Below are 21,194 nucleotides of genomic sequence, written 5' to 3' on the forward strand. Positions count from 1 at the left end.
TCAATTATATGAATACACTACATGGCCAAAAGTATGTGGACACCTGCTCATCGACCACCTCATTCCAAAATCATGGGCATTAATATGGAGTTTCACAAGAACAGCATTTCAAGTTTTTTTTCTTAATTTCATGGTATCCAATTGGTAGTTAGTTTTGTCTCATCTGCTGCAACTCCTTTATGGACTCGGGAGAAATCAAGGTCGGGACACAACGCTCGCTTAACCCGGAAGCACCAATGTGTTGGAGGAAACACCATACACCTGGCGACGGTGTCAGTGTGCACGGCGCCCGGCCCGCCACAGGAGTCGCTAGTGCGCGATGGGACAAGGACATCCCTGCCGGCCAAACCCTCTCCGAACCCGGACGACGCTGGGCCAATTGTGCGCTGCCCCATGGGTCTCCCGGCACGGTAGAGCCTGGAATCAAACATTTGTGTGTGTATTTTATATATATACACACACGGATGTCCCGAATACTAGGTTTGATTTCCACCTTCTGGCCACAGATTGTAACTGCAATAAAGACTATCTCAAAAGTTAGACACAAAGGAAAATATTTATTAATTACAACCGATACAGGAATGTTTTATTTTTTTACAAGAAGAAACACTTACAAAATAACCTTACGGGTAAACAAGTCAAATTTTAAGTGCAAATTGTTTGCTAGTGATGGTTAAAATACAAAAACAGGTTAACCAGATTGATAAATCCCTTATTCTATAGCACATGGTCGGGTGGTAAAAACAAAACCATAGTTTGGTGTATTCTTCTTAGCCTGGTCCCAGATATGCCAAACGATGCCGTGACAATTACCATAAGAGTTGCCGAGACTGCATAAACTGATCTTGGACCCGGCTATATTCTTCTCCCAGTCTGGTACAGTGATGGTCTGCGGAATGGCAGGACCTGGGTGGTGTTCAGTAGGCACACAACTGAAGAAAATGCTCAACTTGCCCAGAAAGAAATACTTATTTTCATCTTCTGCCAAACGTGTGCACCTTAATGAACTTGCCCCCGGACATACAGGGGTTTGATCTAAACCAGATTGGGGTGTAACGGATTACAAAAACGAATCCATTAAATTACCAGCAAGATTATTACTTCTAGTCTTTTTAAATTCAGAAAGGCTGTTTGCAACAACAAAAAATGACACCTTTTGTTTTCTCATTGACATTTAAATCATAATTGAAAAAAGGTGCAAGTTTAAGTTTGATCCGCCTAAACGAGTCTGACCACAAGTCAGAGGCCACTGTGACGACGTACCAAATGTTTGATGGATCGTGGGAAAAGAGAAGGAAATAGGCTTTGTAGGCTACAGTCCAATGTTGCGACTGCTGTCAGCATTCAAAGATTACTCAACTTTAAGAGATGCTTGGAGGTAAGGACGACAGCATTGGTTTAGCCTACGGGCGATAAGAATACTTATCTATCTACATTATTGTGAATCACACTGCAGCTCTCTCATTTAGCTATTATCGCCGTACGGATTGAGGTTGTTGTAGATGGCTGTTCAAATGTATGTGTATTTTAACCCAATAATGGTTGAAACTGCCTTTTCAATCAGTTTTTGCAACCAGTGGATAGCCAGTGAAAAATGCTCTCTTGTAACAGTTGCATACTGCGGATCCCAGTTTATGGAATTTAAGTTTGAGGGTGTTCTTAACTTCTAAACTCCTGTGGTATTGTGCTCAATACAGTCAAAAACAAGTTTAATTTAAGACCACGAATAGGGCTTTTATTGCTCAATCTAATTAGTGTTGATAAAAAAATTATCCATAGGCCTAATGGACTCGCGCACTTTTGATAGACAAAGGGTAAATCTGTAGATGCTACCTCAATTTTTGGATTTATAAATGAATGATACCGTATATACCCATTGATTCTTTAAGAATATAAATTATAAATGGCTCATGAGCTTAGTTCAACTATCACATGCCATGATAACCCAAAATACTGTAAACTTGTTTTTTCCCCAATGTTTGTAAACATTATTTACAAACACTATAGCCTCAAAACATTGGTATTTTTTCTTGTATAAAAACATTGGAGAATTGGCTCTGTCTATTAATCTTAGAGTGGTTTCATTTCGCCAGGGCCATCCCTCAGGGTTTTACAAAAACAGAGGCAGGGTGACACTTGAGGGGAAAGTAATCTAAAAGTAACAAACTAATCAGATTACGTTAGAGTTTGGGTAATCCAAAAGTTGTTACTGACTACAATTTGACAGATAACTAAGATTACATTTAGAAAGTAACCGACCCATCCCTGGATCTAAGACATTGGTGCTATTGTGTCAAACTCTGGACCAAAACGGCAAATAAAATACATCTTATACCAGCGTTTTCATGTGAGCTTGTCTCACACAATGAAATTCGAACATCAGAGCAAACCCATATCTTGGTGTGCAATAGAGAGAAAGAAAGAGTTTGTGTGAGAAAGAAAAGGGAATGTTTTATGCATAGAGTTCCTTCCTCAGTTGTGTTGTGAGGGGAAATGTTATGAGGCGCACACCCGGGTCATGTGACATGAATGGCAGAGGAGATGAGAGTCCAGAGGGAAGCACTGGGAGCCCTGCTGATCCGAGAGCTGCTTCCCACATTCCTGAGGAATAAAACCGACATGGAGAGAGAACATTACTTCTGATCTGAGTTCAGGTATAATTCTTTATAAAGTACATACAGTAACAGTACACGACTATGGTCGGTGTTTTTCAACCCTAGTCCCGGTGACTCGCAGGATGTTCTGGGTATTGTTCCAGTACAGTTATCACACCTGATTAAACTATCAAGCCCTAGATTAGTTGAATCAGGTGTGCTATTGCACAGCTGGAACAAAAGCCTGCTCACTCTCAATGAACACGGGTACAGACTGACCACATTACGTAGCAGGTGTTGTTAATATTAGATGAAGGCCGTACTAACCTCACAGTGGTAGCACTCAAAGTGATAATCGTTGTTCATAGACATCACCCGGAGTATCTCCTCGCTGCCCTGTAACAAAACAGCGGTGATGAGATTAGTGCACCACAATCATGACCAAATGTATGTGGATACGTGCTAGTTGAACATCTCATTCCAAAATTATGGGCATTAATATGGAGTTGGTCCCCTGTTTGCCACTAACAGCCTCCACTCTTCTGGGAAGGCTTTCCACTAGATGTTGGAACATTGCTGCAGGGACTTGATTCCATTTAGCCACGAGCATAAGAGAGGTTGGGCACTGATGTTGGGCGATTAGGCCTGGCTCACAGTCGGTTCGGTGGTGTTGAGGTCAGTTCTGTGCGGGCCAGTCAAGTTCTTCCACACCGATCTCGACAAACCATTTCTGTGGCTCTCACTTAGTGCACACGGTCACTGTCATGCTGAAACAGGAAAGGGCCTTCCCCAAACTGTTGCCACAAAGTTAGATGCACAGGATCATCTACAATGTCATTGTATGCTGTAGCTTTAAGATTTCCCTTCACTGGAACTAAGGGGCCTAACCCGAACCATGAAAAACTGTCCCAGACCATTATTCCTCCTCCACCAGTCTTTACAGTTGGCACTATGCATTGGGGCAGGTAGTGTTTTCCTGGCATCTGCCAAACCCAGATTTGTCCAACGGACTGTCAGATGGTGAAGCGTGATTCTTCACTCCAGAGAACGCGTTTCCACTGCTCCAGTCCAATGGCAGCGAGCTTTACACCACTCCAGCCATCGCTTTGGCATTGCGCATGGTGATCTTAGGCTTGTGTGCGGCTGCTCTGCCTTGTGTGGCCTACCGCTTTGCGGCTGAGCCGTTGTTGCTCCTAGACGTTTCCACTTCACAATAACAGCGGTTAAAGTTGCCCGGGGCAGCTCTACTCCCAATGTTTGTCTATGGAGATTGCATGACTGTGTGCTAGATTTTATACACCCGTCAGCAACGGGTGTGGCTGAAATAGCCGAATCCACAAATTTGAAGGGGGCGTCCACATACGTTTGCATAAATAGTGTAGTTGGACATTTGAGTAGCATGCAGTTATGTCTTAACTACATGATACGCAACAAACAAACACATTGAATGAAACAAGAGACACTCACCTCAGCAGGTAAGATGGGTTGTAAGCAGGCAGCACATTTAGGAGCAAACGTTCTGCGGGGCAACAAGAGTTCCAATGGCAGAATAGAACGACATGTAGACCTAGAAATGTAATGTAATGTACTACTAATGTACAAACCTAACAAACTGTCTGATAAACTGAGTATTATCCTCTGACCATAAACAACTTGACAATTGAATTAATGTCGACCCCCATCTGTCTATCAACGCCTCAGTTTGACCTACTGAAGACACCCGGCCTCACCTGTTGTAGTCCGAGACACAGTAGATGTTGCTGAGGTGGTCGACGGTGAAGGGAACTCCGTCCAGGGCTTTGGAACACACCACACAGCGGAAACAACCGGGGTGGTAAGAGTTCCCCATTGCCTGGAGGATCTGATGGACGAAACAGATGGGGGAATGTGAAGAAATTATTTTTGAAAACAAGGTTAGAAAATGTGGTCATGGTCAGAAACATTTTCCTTTTTTATGGTCATGGTCAAAAATACACGGGCTTGAATGTTGAGGAGTCGCTGATGCACACACAAACACACACACACACCTGTTCCAGGATAAGGTGGCCACACACACTGCATTTCTCTGCTGCAGCCTGGAACCCTGAGAACTGACAAGTATGGAGAGAAGAGAGAACACTTGAGATATGATTTTATATCATACCATAGAAAAGTACTATTTAAAACTTTAATGCAATTTGCTGTAATGTCTAGGAGGCCATTGTTTAGAAATGTACTGCACTGATATCCAGGAATGGAACTGAAAGAGAGAGAGAATCTTTGGCCTTGCCCTCTTACCATGTAATCCTCTTTACAGTACACAGAGCCATTGACGTTGTAAAAGTCCTTGTTTCTCAGGGTGCGACCTAACAGAGAGGGAAACATGAATGACCGCAGAGGAACAGAGGGAGGCACGGCTTACCCAGATGTTTTCCTTGCTTTGACTATATACCGTGTCGTCTGTGATATTACCAGTATTTAAAACGGTACTTATTCACATAAAAATACATCCGTGTGTCATTAAGTGCAAACACATTCATGGAGTGGCATGATTGTTCACACTGAGTTTATCATATCACCAAGAAACCCTAGACCCACTCCAATTTGCATACCGCCCCAACAGATCCACAGATGATGCCATCTCTATTGCACTCCACACTGCCCTTTCCCACCAGACAAAAGGAACACCTATGTGAGAATGCTGTTCATTGACTACAGCTCAGCTTTCAACACCATAGTGCCCACGAAGCTCATCACTAACATTAAGCTAAGGACCCTGGGACTAAACACCTCCCTCTGCAACTGGATACGGGACTTCCTGACGGGCTGCCCCCAGGTGTTAAGGGTAGGTAACAACATCTGCCACACTGATCCTCAACATGGGGGCCCCTCAGGGGTGTGTTCTCAGTCCCCTCCTGTACTCCCTGTTCACTCATGACTGCACGGCCAGGCATGACTCCAGAACACCATTAAGTTTGCCAACGACACAACTTAATGGTGTTGCGGAGTCATGCCTGGCCGTGCAGTCATGAGTGAACAGTGATCACTGACAACAATGAGACAGCCTATAGGGAGGTCAGAGACCTGGCCATGTGGTGCCAGGACAACGTGATCAAGACAAAGGAGATGATTGTGGACTACAGGAAAAGGGGGACCGAGCACGTCCCCATTCTCATCAACGGGGCTGTAGTGGAACAGGTTGAGAGCTTCATGGTCCAAACACACCAAGACAGTCGTGAAGAGGGCACGACAAAGCCCATTTCCCCTCAGGAGACAGAAAAGATTTGGCATGGGTCCTCAGATCCTAAAAAAGGTATACAGCTGCTGTACAATCTTTATATGCACACTTCGAGGCAAGCAACACTGAAGCATGCATGAGAGCATCAGCTGTTCCGGACGACTGTGTGATCAAGCTCTCTGTCACCGATATGATCTTTAAACAGGTCAACATTCACAAGGCCGCAGGGCCAGATGGATTACCAGGACGTGTACTCTGAGCATGCGCTGACCAACTGGCAAGTCTCTTCACTGACATTTTCAACCTCTCCCAGAGAGAGTCTGTAATATCAACATGTTTTAAGCAGACCAATATAGTCCCAGTACCCAAGAACACTAAGGTAACCTGCCTAAATGACTACCTGTAGCACTCACGTCTGTAGCCAAGAAGTGCTTTGAAAGGCTGGTCACGGCTCAACATCATTATCCCAGAAACCCTAGTTCCACTCCAATTTGCATACCACCTCAACATCTCTATTGTACTCCACACTGCCCTCTACCACCTGGACAAAAGGAACACCTACGTGAGAATGCTGTTTATTGAGAGCTTCAAGTTCGTTGGTATCCACATCACCATAAAACTATAATGGTCCAAACACACCAAGACAGTCGTGAAGAGGGCACAACAAAGGCTATTCCCCCTCAGGAGACTGAAAAGATTTGGCATGGGTCCTCGGATCCTCAAAAATGTCTACAGCTGCACCATCGAGAGCATGGTTGCATCACCGCCTGGTATGGCAACTTCTTGGCCTCCGACCGCAAGGCTCTCGAGGGTAGTGTGAACGGCCCAGTACATCACTGGGGCCAAGCTTCCTGCCATCCATGACCTCTATACCAGGAAGGCCTTCAAAATTGTCAAAGACTAGCCACCGTAGTCATAGACTGTTCACTCTGCTCCCGCACGGCAAGCGGTACCGGAGCACCAAGTCTAGGTCTAAGACTCCTGAACAGCTAATCAAATAGCTACCCAGACTATTAGCATTGTCCCTCCGCCCTATTTTACACTGCTGCTACTCTGTTTATTATCTATGCATAGTCACTAACTCTACCTACATATACATATTACCTCAATTACCTCGACTAACCTGTGCCCACGCACATTGACTCTGTACAGGTACCCCCTGTATATAGCCTCGCTACTGTTATTTTACTGCTGCTCTTTAATTTTATATATATATATATATAAAATAAGTTAAGTAAAATAATTATATATATAATTATATATATATATGTATGTGTGTGTACATATAAATTATAATATAAAATTATAATATCCCTGCCTCTTGGGATCTAAGAGAATTTTGCCGTTTTAAAGCTAAATAATATAATTATTATTTTACTTAACTTATTTTTCTGAAAACTACATTGTTGGTTAAGGGCTTGTAAGTAAGCAGTTCACTGTAAGGTCTACACTTGTTGTATTTGGCTTGATTTGATGATGCAGTTGGCTTGGAATGCTTCATTTCCGCTGAGTTAAAGGGAAAGTTCACCCAAATTACAAAATGACATTGGTTTCCTTACCCTGTATGCAGTCTATGGACAAGGTACAACAGCAATCCATGCTTTGGTTTAGTTTCCACATGTTATAATTTGAGTATTTGTTGCACCATTCCCATTCAAGTCATGGGACCGATGTTAGCATTTTTCGCTCATCTTTAAGTGACTTTGTTGTGCTTCTCAATCAATTTTTAGATACTTTTGGATGATTAGGACATGATTTGAAAAAAAATCTAATATCAGTCCTATGTCTTGAATGGGAATTGTGCCACAAAAGCTAAAACGTAAGCATGTGGAAACAGGGCCCGGGAAACAAAACCAAAGCATGAATTGCTGTCATGCCTTGTCCGTAGACTGATTACAGGATAAGGAACCAATGTGCAATTTTCGTGAAATATTAGTTTAACCATTCTGGTGTTGTTCAATCAGCCAGTCAACTAGAGGTGTGTGTGTGTGTTCAACTCACCACAGGACACACAGGTGAAGCAGCGTGTGTGATAGAGGCTGTCCAGAGCCTGGCAAGCATTATCCGCTCCATACACACCTTTCCCACACTTCACACATGTACCTGCAACACAATCAACACAATAAATAACCCTTGCTATACGTCACACATGTACCTGCAACACAATACAATGAACAACCATTACTCATCAAGACATGGGCCCACATTCTTTCCTGGTGAAGTCACCTCGTCAAGAAAACGTCTTGGCCTTAGTCAAACATCCCTCGTTACACACACACACTCAGTAAACATTACTGTATCCCGTACATAGGACTAATAAAACTTGAAACCAACAAGATACTTCAAGCCAGACAAGAGTCAACGCTCAAAGTTAGGACTCGTTTTTTTTCTTCTGGTCACCTGCCTAGGGAACAACTCCTGGCCCTTCTTAAAACGCCCTCTTGTTCTGAGCCCCGGTTAGGGCCTCTGTCGTGTTAACAGCTCTGAGCCTAGCTTAGCTGCCACAGTGAGAGGAGGTGGCAGTACAGTTCACATCCCCCGAGGGCTCAGATACGGGAGCAGAAAAACAGGCTATAGCACACCTCCGCTGCGCACGCCGTGCCAGGGTAACACAGCAGCACACGCATGACTCGCGTCCCACACACTGCATATTATAATGGCCTGGAGTCACTCCGAACACACACACCCTGCCACACGACACACACACTGCCAGTCCAAAGCTGTAATCTTCTCTATGACTCATACTAATGGTCAGTGCTGTGTTTATCGCTACCATGTAATTTGTCTGAACATCGCAGCAGAGCTACGCTTTGCAGTTCAGTGTGTATGTATAGCTACGCTTCCTCTGCCCTCTATGGGAGGGGATCTCAAACATTTTGGGGGCCCCTTTTGTGATAGCCAATTCATATTAAAATAGCAAACAAAGAGTTTTACTATGACTTTGGCAGTGGATGGATAATCTCCACCCGGTACAGCCAGAAGAGGACCCACAATGCCTGGTTCCTCTCTAGGTTTCTTCCTAGGTTTTGGCCTTTCTAGGGAGTTTTTCCTAGCCACCGTTCTTCTACACCTGAATTGCTTGCTGTTTGGGGTTTTAGGCTGGGTTTCTGTACAGCACTTTGCGATATCAGCTGATGTACGAAGGGCTATATAAATACATTTGATTTGGATGGCTGGATGTACCAAGTCTCAGGAATGGGAAGGAGCATTTTAAAGGCCTGCCTCTTGGGATCTAAGATAACTTTGCAGTTTTAAAGCTAATTTCCTGCAATTTTACACATTTTTGTAATGGGCAGAGAGAAAACTTTGCAGTTTTTAAGCTTAAATTACAGTGCATTGGAAGTATGGATAATTTGTAGAGTACTGTGGATACCAATATCCCTGCGAGCCTCCCAGGCTCATGTTGCCCAGGTTTAATAATATTACATTGTATTATTGTATTACACTAAACTTATTCCACGGATCCTTGACCAAATGTAGTTTAATCTGTTGTTAGTAACAATCATAAAAAATATTAAATGTATTTATCTGGCCTCGGACCCCCTGCAGTACCGCGGACCCCACTTTGAGAACCCCTGCCATATGGTTCAATGTCTGTGCTTAACTCTACCTAAAAAATGTTGTATACCTAGAGTCTCCCAATGTGATTTACTGCTTTACATTATGGCTGAGTGACTGTTGCACAGACAGTCTTTGATGTGTGTATTTTTGCATGTCAACTATGATAATGACTCCTCATCAATTGATCTCTGCATCCCTCTCTTCTCCTTTCTGTCTGATGTGGATAGCCTAGCAGCTCTACTTGTCTGGATAGGCCTCTGCCTTAGCTAGCCCACTGATGGCAAAATGTGTTTCTTTCCCTTTGCTTGTGTGGGAGGTATGTAGGTAGGTAGGACATGCAAGTCCCTACAGGTATCGAGGCACCATCCATCCTTCTCTTTCATCTATCCAATCTGTCTATCCATCCATTCATCTATCCAATCCTTTCATTGAAAAATAAATAAATGATGAAGTGGTTGATGATCTCACCAAAGAACTCCTGGCGATTCTCAGACAACGCCTCCCTCCCCGTTCCTGGCTCCTCCTGGGCTTTGATTGGTCCGGCAGCCGTAGCTGTGTTGACGAGCGTCACCGGCTTGCTGAGGGCCTTGGTATGTTCTTTGAGCATCAGACCACCCAGGTGTAGCCCCTCCCCCTCCAGTGCTGCGTCTCTTAGCAACAGGCGCGTCAGTTCCTCTTGGTAGCGGGTCCCCGGGAGGTCCGAGTAGCGCGCCCGTTCCCTGCCAGCGCCCACGCCAGTCTCCTCCCCTCGTGCTGTTCCTGCTCCCCTCTCATCCCACCACTCGGGCCCAGCCCGGTAACAGGCCGCTGCCGGGCTACCCACCGCAGGCGGGTATGAATGCCGGCTGTCCTGAACCCCTGTTCCTCCAGGTGAGGAGACCCCGTCCAGGTAGTCCTGCCAGCCTCCTGACCCAGAGTGTGCTCCGGCCCTGCCAGAGACTGTGTATCCCTGTCCACTGGTGGAGCCCCCTGCGTGCAGGGAGGAGAACTGCAGCTGCGGTGCCGCGGAGTAGCGGGTGTCATAGCCCAGGCTGATTCCGCTGGTGCGGTTGCTGCTACAGCGGCTGCCCATGGGGCTTCCACCACTGGCAGTACTGGAGGCAAAGCTGGACCTGGGACTGACCAGCACCGACTCTTGGAGACTGAAGGACGAGCAGGGGCTCAGTGTCGGGCCTGGGGGGAAGAAGAAACCTCCACCCACCCCTCCTCCTCCTCCCATCTCAGAGGGCCGGTGTGGGGGGTGAGAGAGCGAGGCCGGCCTGGTGCTCTCCCAGAGTTCCCCTCCGGCGCTCAGCCGCTTGTAGAACAGCGCCTCCTGGAGGGAGAGGCGTTTGTGGCGCTCCGGCTCTGGGACGTAGTGCAGCTCGGCCATTGCGCTACCACGGGGAGCGGAGCCGTAACCCGAGGAGGTGGAGGAGGTGGGGTATGCCGGAGGGGGGCCAGAGGAGTGGGACAGAGGAGGGTGGGAGAGGAGCTGCTGGCGTCGGACCAGCTGCTGGAGCTCCAGAGAGTAGCGGCGCTGGTTCAGAGAGGCCTTGGACCCAGCCGGGTCACAGTCCCCCAGGCCTGACTCACGCCTCATCTGGATGTCAACGCCCTCCCCCAGGTAGCAGGAGGCACGCTGCTGGGGCGACCGCCGCCGAAGGGGGGCGAGAGTCGAGAGGGAGTAGGGTTGATGTTCGCAGTCAGCAGTTTGGGGGGCGATGGAGCTTGTAGAGGGGGAGAGGTGCTGGGTAGCGGAGACTCTCTCTCCCAGTCCATTCCCACCTCTGCCACTGGCCGGTCTGCATGCCTCCGTTGAGGTTGGAGAGGTGAGAGAGAACTGGCCGGGTGTTGATGGTGAGGAGGTTGCAGTGCTCAGGGTTGGTGGTAGGCCACTACTGATGTTCCCATTGCTGTTATTGTTGGTGTTGTTGACCAACTCGTTTTTCTTTTTAGAACTGGCGAATTTCACACTCCCTGAGTCAGTCAGTTTCAACTTCTCCAATAACTTACTTCCAAGTCGGTCCATTGTAATGTCTAACCTGGTCGTCTAAAACTCTGAATAATCAAATTAAATTAAATGCTGTTAACAAACCACTATGTTATATAAGTTAATGTACTCAATAAATACAGTGTGTGAGTTGGAAATACATTAACACTCAAGTATGTCTACAGTACAGTTGAACTACAGTAGTTGAAATGACAGAGACCCTTGCAATCTATATGCTAAACAAATACCCCCCAAATTAGAACAACCAACGGACAGACCTGTGTAGGCTATATGTACATATACAATAAATAAAAAAAAACAGACGTTAAATAAGACGATTAAGACATTTTTGGAGGATCACATGACGATATAATCATGTTTGGATAACAGTGTTGAGAGTCATCGTGTCTTGGCTGTGGAGACTACAGGCAGACAGGTAGAAGGTAACGCATGTGAATCCATCGAGTTAGTAGTGGACTACTTCTATTGTTCTGGCAATGCTGGAGATAAAGACGGATAAAAATGTATTTTTTAGGTCACTCTCGTGAAGCTGAAGTTGTTGTTGTCGGTCTCGTTTGAGACTAGGTAGCCCCACACCTGCATGTCTTCGGTGTGACGAAACGGTCCATTATATTAGGTTAGACTTGGTCACGTAAAGATGAGTTGTTTCTGCTATTCGTTGTTTCCCACGCAACTGGCACCAGTATAAACTTAAATGCTCTTATTTTGGGTCCTTTTAATTAAGAAGCATTCCCCTTTGAACTTGTTTTTTAAAGCCACATGTAGTCCAGTGAAGTTCCGTTCCGCACGATTTTCCACGGCAAAGCTTTTTGGAATAACTCGTCGGGCTAAGTGAGGACCAGTGGAAGGAGGAAAATAAGTCAGTTTCTGTATAAAATGTAGCGTATCCAAACTCTTCCATTCACTTTGAAAGAAACATGATATTGAAAATGCATATAAAAACGCGAGAAAAAAAACGGATCAAACGAAAACATAAAGCATTCGATGTTTCGAGAATGTATTATTGCTCACATTCCGTTTTCAAATAATTTTACGACAAAAAAATATGCGGATAAGTTTGAGAACGGAACCCATGCTGCCTTAAACTCTACTGACCGTTGCCAAACCAATTGTACCGTAAAAGTAGGCAAGCATTAATCCATTCCGCAAATGTGTCACAGCCTACAACAACTTCGTTTCTTTCTTTCCCCCAAATGATTTACCTCCCCCTCTTTTTCCTTTATCAGCCACTGGCTTGTTTTTTTCCTTCAGGCCGGAACACCTTTCTGCCAGCAATCGCGAATGGATAACGTCCCAAAATATTTCGTCGTTCATTCGCAAACTTCCCAGTGGGTGAACAATGCCATTGCAGAGTCCACTAGTTTGGGTGACAGACACATCAAAAGACATCAGATTGTTTTCCCATTTTTTTTTCTCGGTATTAACCAAATTAAGAGGCTATGCCTTATATTCAGTGGGGGTTTAAATAGGAATTCATGTGGAAATGTGGATATAAAAAAAACTTTCAATAGCATAATTTATACTCAATTACAATCATAAATCATCGCATTCAGATTTTTCACATGGGTGGGTTAATGATTTATTACACAATTATGACCTCTCAAATACCTGTTTCAGGTATGTTATTCGCCTCAGGCCTTATCAACCACACACCAATATGTCGTGCCTGGGGCAGAAAGCAATATATTGCTTGTTGTCAAGACCTGACACAGTTGAAATATGACTTGGGTATAGGCCTACGTGACTAGAATATGTGTAATCGGCCATAATGGTCCAAACCTATTTGGGTACTACTTTATTGTGCTCCCATTCTGTGGAATGTGCGGAAGGACATTCGCTAGAGACACGGCGCTATGATTTTTTTCGGCATGTACGTGTTCTCCAAGGACGATACAAAGTAAACAAGTGTCATACATTTCAACGCGATCTGAGTCGTTTTGGTGACATTAACCCATAACATGAATCACATCTTTGTGAAACAATTTTGTGTATATTAGGGCCTACTGTGGGCAGGCTGATTTTGCCTACCCCGAAGCCCCGTCTTTTCTCCCTAGACTCTTTCATCCGCCTTGCAGTAGCTTAAACTGAAACGCACTGGCTTCGGTGTGTGCCTGGTTCCTGCTCCCTTGAGTTGACGAGAGCGTTCATTGTCGGCGAGTGGGGACTTGTCTGTAAAGTTAACAGAAAAATACTTCATGGCTTACTCAGTGTAAAGAGCAGCTGTAGCACGGGAAAATATTATTCACAATTATGACATCAACTTTGGGGGACAAAACATATTATATGATGACAAATTGTGCGTGTAATTATACTTTTTAAATATTGACGTATCATTCAAGTGTAAATGCAATATTATAATTTGGTATTTTAGCATAATAGTAAAATCTAATACAAGTGTGTAATTCTATGATAATAAAATACGACTTCATCTCAACCAATTCAGACCTCACATTTGATTTTGTAAGTGTATGATCATCATCACCACCACCACCACCTGAAGTCCACATAATCATTGTCTAATAGAGCGTGATCAACGTTATTATAATGTAACAAATGTATCATCGCACGTTGCTGCCTGTTACTACTTTCTTTCCAAATCCACCACCTGTTTGCCGTATCTTCAGCACTGCTAGTGGTCAAAACAATCCTCCCATGAAAATCCAACATGGCGGCGCCCCTTAAGACATTGCGTAGTACAGGTGAGGTTATTTACAATTACTTGTCATTTTCATTCAACCGAATGGTAATTTCCTTCTGAAATGTAAATAGTATCCGGCTTCCAGTTTACAAGACTGCGTTTGATCTTTAGATAGATGGCTACCCTAGATTTTTTTTTAAATGGCTAGCTAGCTAGACAACTTTATTGGTCAGTGGTCCTGATTGATTTAGAATGAACTACATGTCTCAGTCAAATTGTATTGTGTAACATATGTTGGTCTTTGATAGCCCTGTCATCAGATATTTCTAACGAATGCATTGTTCTCTTCAATTATGTTTTGTTTGTTTGTACGTGAGCTGCCCAATCAATGTCAGATTCAGAAACACAGGGTAGACAGCCTAGCTAAATGAATTGAATTCCTGGTCTGTTTTCAGCTTAGAGGCATTCCAGTCGTTGTTTTACTACGACTTGTGGGGCACAGGCCGGAATCGAGTGGACGACACAGTAAGCTCTAAAAGACAGAAACTGTTAAGACAAAATTAAACACCCACAATTGTAGATAATACGGCTGTGTTGACTGTTGGTATACTTTTTTACAATTCCACTTGGTCTTGTCCACAGAAATGGTCTTGCCCGCTGAAATGGTCTTGCCCGAAATGGAACAGAGTATGGTCCCCTGACAGATATCCCTGACTGGTTCTTTGCAGGCAAGTTCACAATTGGAGCATTAATTTGAATGTATTGCAGGAACATAGTGTGTCAATGGAGCTGGTAGATGCTGTGAGTGTCGTTTGTGTGTTTCATTTGAACACGTTATGTTCATGTGGTTTTTGGTGTTATGATTTGTGTGTGTTTTATACACAGATGGCCGGTCGGCACCCCCACTGAAAGGACAGCTGAGGAGAAAGCAGGAGAGAGACGTTAGCAGTCAGTACCTTCCCCTATAAGTTTGTATGTAAACTCAGCAAAAAAAAGAAACGCCCTCTCACTGTCAACTGCGTTTATTTTCACCAAACTTAACATGTGTAAATATTTGTATGAACATAAGATTCAATAACTGAGACATAAACTGAACAAGTTCCACGGACATGTGATTAACAGAAATTGAATAATGCGTCCCTGAACAAAGGGGGGTGGGGTCAAAATCAAAAGTAACAGTCAGTATCTGGTGTGGCTACCAGCTGCATTAAGTACTGCAGTGCATCTCCTCCTTATGGAATGCACCACATTTGCCAGTTCTTGCTGTGAGATGTTACCCCATTCTTCCACCAAGGCAGCTGCAAGTTTCCGGACATTTCTGGGGGGAATGGCTCTAGCCGTCACCCTCCGATCCAACAGGTCCCAGACGTGCTCAATGGGATTGAGATCCGGGCTCTTCGCTGGCCATGGCAGAACATTCCTGTCTTGCAAGAAATCACGCACAGAACGAGCAATATGGCTGGTGGCATTGTCATGCTGGAGGGTCATGTCTGGATGAGCCTGCAGGAAGGGTACCACATGAGGGAGGAGGACATCTTCCCTGTAACGCACAGCGTTGAGATTGCCTGCAATGACAACAATCTTAGTCTGATGATGCTGTGACACACTGCCCCAGACCACGATGGACCCTCCACCTCCAAATCGATCCTGCTCCATAGTACAGGCCCCGGTGTAACGCTCATTCCTTCGATGATAAACGTGAATCTGACCATCACCCCTGGTGAGACAAAACCGCAACTTGTCAGTGAAGAGCACTTTTTGCCAGTCCTGTCTGGTCCAGCGACGGTGGGTTTGTGCCCATAGGTGACGTTGTTGCCGGTGATGTCTGGTGAGGACCTGCCTTACAACAGGCCTACAAGCCCTCAGTCTAGCCTCTCTCAGCCTATTGCGGACAGTCTGAGCACTGATGGAGGGATTGTGCGTTCCTGGTGTAACTTGGGCAGTTGTTGTTGCCATCCTGTACCTGTCCCGCAGGTGTGATGTTCGGATGTACCGATCCTGTGCAGGTGTTGTTATACGTGGTCTGCCACTGCGAGGACGATCAGCTGTCCATCCTGTCTCCCTGTAGCGCTGTATTAGGCGTCTCACAGTACGGACATTGCAATTTATTGCCCTGGCCACATCTGCAGTCCTCATGCCTCCATGCAGCACGCCTAAGGTACATTCACGCTGATGAGCAGGGACCCTAAGCATCTTTCTTTTGGTGTTTTTCAGAGTCAGTAGAAAGGCCTCTTTAGTGTTCTATGTTTTCATAACTGTGACCTTAATTGCCTACTGTCTGTAAGCTAGTGTCTTAACGACCGTTCCACAGGTGCATGTTCATTAATTGTTTATGGTTCATTGAACAAACACGGGAAACAGTATTTAAACCCTTTACAATGAAGATCTATTTGGGTATTTGCGAAATATCTTTCAAAGACAGGGTCCTGAAAAAAGGGACGTTTCTTTTTTTGCTGAGTTTAGTTGTGTCAGCAATATATTGTATGCTCTTGAACATCCTCTCCTTTTGATGCAACTCTACTCCTCCATCTGTTTCTTCTATTTATCCCTTCCCTTCATTTTATTTTCTCTCTCCAGAGACATGTAGTGAATCTCAGCCCTGAGGTGGATAAAGGGATGGAAGTGTGGAGGGAGAAACGGGAGGAAGCTAAAAGGATCGAGGAACGCAATAAATCTATTTTGCTAAAACCCAAAGGGAACCTTTTATTGAAGAAAAATAAATAAGAAATCATATTTTCCATTCTAGCTGACATTACCTATTAACAAAATGGTGGAGTTGGTGTATGGCTTTGTAGTACTTATTTTGCCCTTTTCAATGTTTTTCTAAAATAAACTTTAATGTATATCCACAACGTACTGTTTATCTACTTTCTTATTTGTACTTGAACATATGTATGAACAAATATTAGGAACACGGTTGGTAAAGGTTTTAACAGAGTAATATACAGTTGAAGTCGGGAGTTTACATACACGTTAGCCAAATACATTTAAACTCAGTTTTCCACAATTCCTGACATTTAATCCTAGTAAAAAAATCCCTGTTTTAGGTCAGTTAGGATCACCACTTTATTTTAAGAATGCGAAATGTCAGAATAATAGAGAGAATGATTTATTTCAGCTTTAATTTCTTTCATCAAATTCCCAGTGGGTCAGAAGTTTACATACACTCAATTAGTATTTGGTAGCTTTGCCTTTAAATTGTTTAACTTGGGTCAAACATTTCGGGTAGCCTTCCACAAGCTTCCCAGAATAAGTTGGGTGAATTTTGGCCCATTCCTCCTGACGGAGCTTGTTTAACTGAGTCAGGTTTGTAGGCCTCCTTGCTCACGCACATGCTTTTTCAGTTCTGCCCACATTTTTCCTATAGGGTTGAGGTCAGGGCTTTGTGATGGCCACTCCAATACCTTGACTTTGTTGTCCTTAAGCCATTTTGCCACAACTTTGGAAGTATGCTTGTGGTTATTGTCCATTTGGAAGACCCATTTGCGACCAAGCTTTAACTTCCTGACTGATGTCTTGAGATGTTGCTTCAATATACCCACATGATTTTCCTACCTCATGATACCATCTATTTTGTGAAGTGCACCAGTCCCTAGTACAGCAAAGCACCACAACAACATGATGCTGCCACCCCCGTTCTTCACAGTTGGGATGGTGTTCTTTGGCTTGCAAGCTTCCCCCTTTTTCCTCCAAACATAACAATGATCATTATGGCCAAACAGTTCTATTTTAGTTTCATCAGACCAGAGGACATTTCTCCAAAACGTACGATCTTTGTCCCCATGTGCAGTTGCAAACGATAGTCATGGCATTTTTATGGCGGTTTTGGAGCAGTGGCTTCTTCCTTGCTGAGCGGCCTTTCAGGTTATGTTGATATAGGACTCGTTTTACTGTGGATATAGATACTTTTGTACCGTTTTCCTCCAGCATCTTCACAAGGTCCTTTGCTGTTATTCTGGGATTGATTTGCACTTTTCGCACCAAAGTACGGTCAACTCTAGGAGACAGAACGTGTCTCCTTCCTGTGCGGTATGATGGCTGCGTGGTCCCATGCTGTTGCGTACTATTGCGTACTATTGTTTGTACAGATGAACGTGGTACCTCCCAAGGATGAACCAGACTTGTGGAGGTCTACAAAAAACAATTCTGAGGTCTTGGCTGATTTCTTTTGATTTTCCCATGATGTCAAGCAAAGAGGCACTGAGTTTACATCCACAGGTACACCTCCAATTGACTCAAATGATGTCAATTAGCCTATCAGAAGCTTCTAAAGCCATGACATAATTTTCTGGAATTTTCCAAGCTGTTTAAAGGCACAGTCAACTTAGTGTATGTAAACTTCTGACCCACTGGAATTGTGATACAGTGAATTATAAGTGAAATAATCTGTCTAAACAATTATTGGAAAAATGACTTGTGTCATGCATGAAGTAGATGTCCTAACCGACTTGCCAAAACTATATTGTTAACAAGAAATTTGTGGAGTGGTTGAAAAATGAGTTTTAATGACTCCAACCTAAGTGTATGTAAACTTCTGACTTCAACTGTATTTCACTCCCTCAATGTCATCCTTCCCCCACTAGAATGCAGTATTTCACCAGTTTAGGTCAATAGTCAGGCTTCGTCGCCATTTTGTCTCCAATACTGCTCTAGAAGGAGTGCTGTGTGGTCTGGTGAAGAGTGGGAGGGTTTGTCAAACAGAAAAGTTCAATTGTGTAGCTGTGTGTGTGTGTGTGTGTGTGTGTGTTTGTTATCTGCACACATATAGGCTATGAGCAGAAGCTCTGCTTAACTAGATGCAATTCTTTAGTGACACCTTTGTGTTATAAGCAAATCTGTTGCAATGTGCTTAAGCTAAATGTATATGTGGTATTACTGCTGCTGGTAACTTTACACTGCCCCCTTGTGACTTCACTGTGTTATGTAAACGTTCCATTGTGTATGTGGGTGTGAATCAGTCTCCTAATGAAGTGCTGTGTAAGGCTGCAATTAAAGAACTTTGCATTCCTGTGTGTTCCAGACACACACACACACACACGTAGACACAGGGGAAAGTGTGCTATGGGACAGAGTGTGTGTCCCACGCTGCTGACTGCCTGTTGTCTGGAAAGATGATTAACTAAGAGACTGTTCCTATAGGAAAGGCAGATTGACCATCTGAAGTGATCCCACAGGCATCTCACTGTGTCAGCTACTCTGCTGTGTGTGTGTCAGCCACTCTGTTGCAAAAGTTTCCCATTTAATGTCCGACCAATGCCCCTCTTATACAAGAGACTAGGAACTAGGCTAAGTGATGCGCGGTCAAATGTTTTCTTGCTCTTTCTGTCACAGAAGCTTATGGGCATGTGGGTGTGGGTGTGGGTGTGTGTGTGTGTGTGTGTGTGTGTGTGTGTTCTAAAGGAATAAAGTATTAGACTGGTGGGCAGTCTAATAGGTTACATTTAAGCACACGTTGTATTTGTAACATCGGCTGTAATTTTAGAGCGACCTTGACTAGCCAACAGTCTGTGTTTCAGAAGGGGAGGTAAGATTACCAAATGTTCAGTGTCTTTCAACCTTTCTCTCTACCTCTCCTCTCTCATTCTTTCCTCTCTCCCATTCTCTCCCTCTCACCTGCCTTCTCCCTTGCTCAGGCTCTCCCTCTCTTGCCCTCTCTTTCTCTCTCTCTCTCTCTCTCTCTCTCTCTCTCTCTCTCTCTCTCGCTCTCTCTCAGGTCTTCTTGCCGATCTCAGCAAAGTACCACTGTAATTAAGGCATGCTAGCCGCTGAGTTGCAGATTCTTTTCTATGGCGATTAAGCTTTATTTTCCCCTCCTTTCTTTTTCATGGGGCTGGACCAAGGACTGCTCAGCTCCACTTGTGTGATGACTGTTAGGTGTGGCTATTTGTTGTGTCACTGGGTGAACCATAGAATTACAATCAAGCAATTCTAATTCTATGCAATGAACAATGAGCATTCTTAACGGAGGGCATCTAACGTGTAAGAAGAACCAAGTATTTTGAAGCTGAATACAAAGTCTCTCAGACGGATTCTCTCACTTTTCTCTCCCAAGTGAGAATTGTAAAGCATTTGAACAATGGCTTGGAATGAACCTCTTACTTCTCACACCCAATTTCACAGGGTACCACACATTTCACCCAATTTACCGTCTCCTTTGGAAAAACTGAGAATTATGTGTGAAACAGCCAGGATCTCTCTCTCCTCTCCTCTCCTCTCCTCTCCACTCATCTCTCTCCTCTCTCTTGCTCCCTCTCCTCTTCCCCCGCCCCCTCGTGTTGTTTTGGTTTTTAGAAATGAGAACCAGATGTTGCTTATTGTGCAGAAGTCACTGAGGGGGGAGTGGAGGGGGGACAGTGGGTGAGGTCAGTCTGCTGTAGCAAACAGCAGCACACACAGAGGTAGAGATGCAACAATGGAGAAAGCGAAAAGAAGCAAGAAGGATAAGAAGGTCAGAAGGGCTCTCATCCCTCTGATGTGGTGGGGTAGTGTTTTAGATTCAGCCAAAAGGTTACTTGCAGCCTCTAGGCCCAAAGGCCTGAGACGAAGCAGGGAGATTTCCTGGCAGATGTGACTGGGCCTGGGCAGAGTTTGGGAGGGTGTTTTGTGGAGGAACTGATTCAGCAAGTCCTGCTTAGGGTGTCACATCCTAACCAGTGTCTAACTGCTGTGTTAGGTCTGATTTCATGTAACTCAACATGAGTTCAAACCTCAAGCAATCTCAGTCTTTCAGCGTTGTACTTGTAGGCCAACTTGATAGTGCTGTTTGTTGTCATGAAAAGGCTGGATTTCCATGGAATAAACATACACTCTGGTACTTGACTCAGATTGCAAAGGAATTTTATTGTCGCTCTTTCTTTCTGTAACACAAACTTCTACGGCAGTGTTTGTGTGTGTGTGTGTGTGTGTGTGTGTGCGTGCGTGTATGCTTGTGTTCGTCCAAACTCGTGTCCGTGTGAGTGCGCGTCCATACTTGTGTGTGAGTTGGTGAGTGAGTCCGATAGTTTAGAGTGCGCCTCAATGTAGGTTACCCAAACACACTCAGGTTCAATTTCAAGCTGCTGGCCAGCCCACTACCTGGCTGGCTGGCTAGTTTAGGAGAGCTGAGGCGGAGCCTTGAACATTGTGAGCCTGGATGGCATTCTAGACTGACTGCGCCCAAACACACTCACTAACATGGCTGCCAGCTCTATA

At 44.5% G+C, this 21,194-nt stretch overlaps 1 protein-coding gene and 1 long non-coding RNA gene across 3 annotated transcripts; one reads left to right on the forward strand and one right to left on the reverse strand.

Annotated features, from left to right (window-relative positions):
• Window positions 1-537: 537 nt before the first annotated feature.
• LOC110500492 (LIM domain-containing protein ajuba) lies at window positions 538-12,596 on the reverse strand. Of its 2 annotated transcripts, none has more exons than XM_021577888.3 (8): window positions 9,841-12,596; window positions 7,813-7,914; window positions 4,872-4,939; window positions 4,622-4,684; window positions 4,325-4,455; window positions 4,062-4,113; window positions 2,922-2,990; window positions 538-2,601 (listed from the first exon to the last, which is right to left on the reverse strand). In XM_021577888.3, exons 1-8 carry the CDS (start codon window positions 11,381-11,383, stop codon window positions 2,497-2,499), a joined length of 2,133 nt encoding a protein of 710 aa, XP_021433563.2. In that variant the 5' UTR covers window positions 11,384-12,596; the 3' UTR covers window positions 538-2,496. The 2 variants fall into 2 exon arrangements, with proteins under 2 accessions (XP_021433563.2, XP_021433562.2); XM_021577887.3 differs by having other exon boundaries at window positions 4,062-4,161; window positions 9,841-12,243.
• On the forward strand, window positions 12,154-16,855 carry LOC110500494 (uncharacterized). Its single transcript, XR_016490322.1, has 5 exons — window positions 12,154-14,064; window positions 14,459-14,528; window positions 14,646-14,731; window positions 14,889-14,951; window positions 16,581-16,855. It is a non-coding gene; the product is annotated as an uncharacterized LOC110500494 (long non-coding RNA).
• The last annotated feature ends 4,339 nt before the right edge of the window (window positions 16,856-21,194 follow it).

This window comes from Oncorhynchus mykiss, chromosome 21 (assembly GCF_057628025.1).
Source record: "Oncorhynchus mykiss isolate SJ-2025 chromosome 21, ASM5762802v1, whole genome shotgun sequence".
Lineage (NCBI taxonomy): Eukaryota > Metazoa > Chordata > Actinopteri > Salmoniformes > Salmonidae > Oncorhynchus > Oncorhynchus mykiss.

Bases quoted from the DNA above. Each gene is read 5' to 3' on its own strand.
- LOC110500492 (XM_021577887.3), bottom strand. From the start codon at position 11,383: ATGGACCGACTTGGAAGTAAGTTATTGGAGAAGTTGAAACTGACTGAC. The intron at 4,456-4,621 runs GTGTGTGTGTGT...TTCGTCCATCAG, and splicing joins GCCACCTTATCCTGGAACAG to ATCCTCCAGGCAATGGGGAA. The intron at 4,162-4,324 runs GTGAGGCCGGGT...TTACATTTCTAG, and splicing joins TGTGTCTCGGACTACAACAG to GTCTACATGTCGTTCTATTC.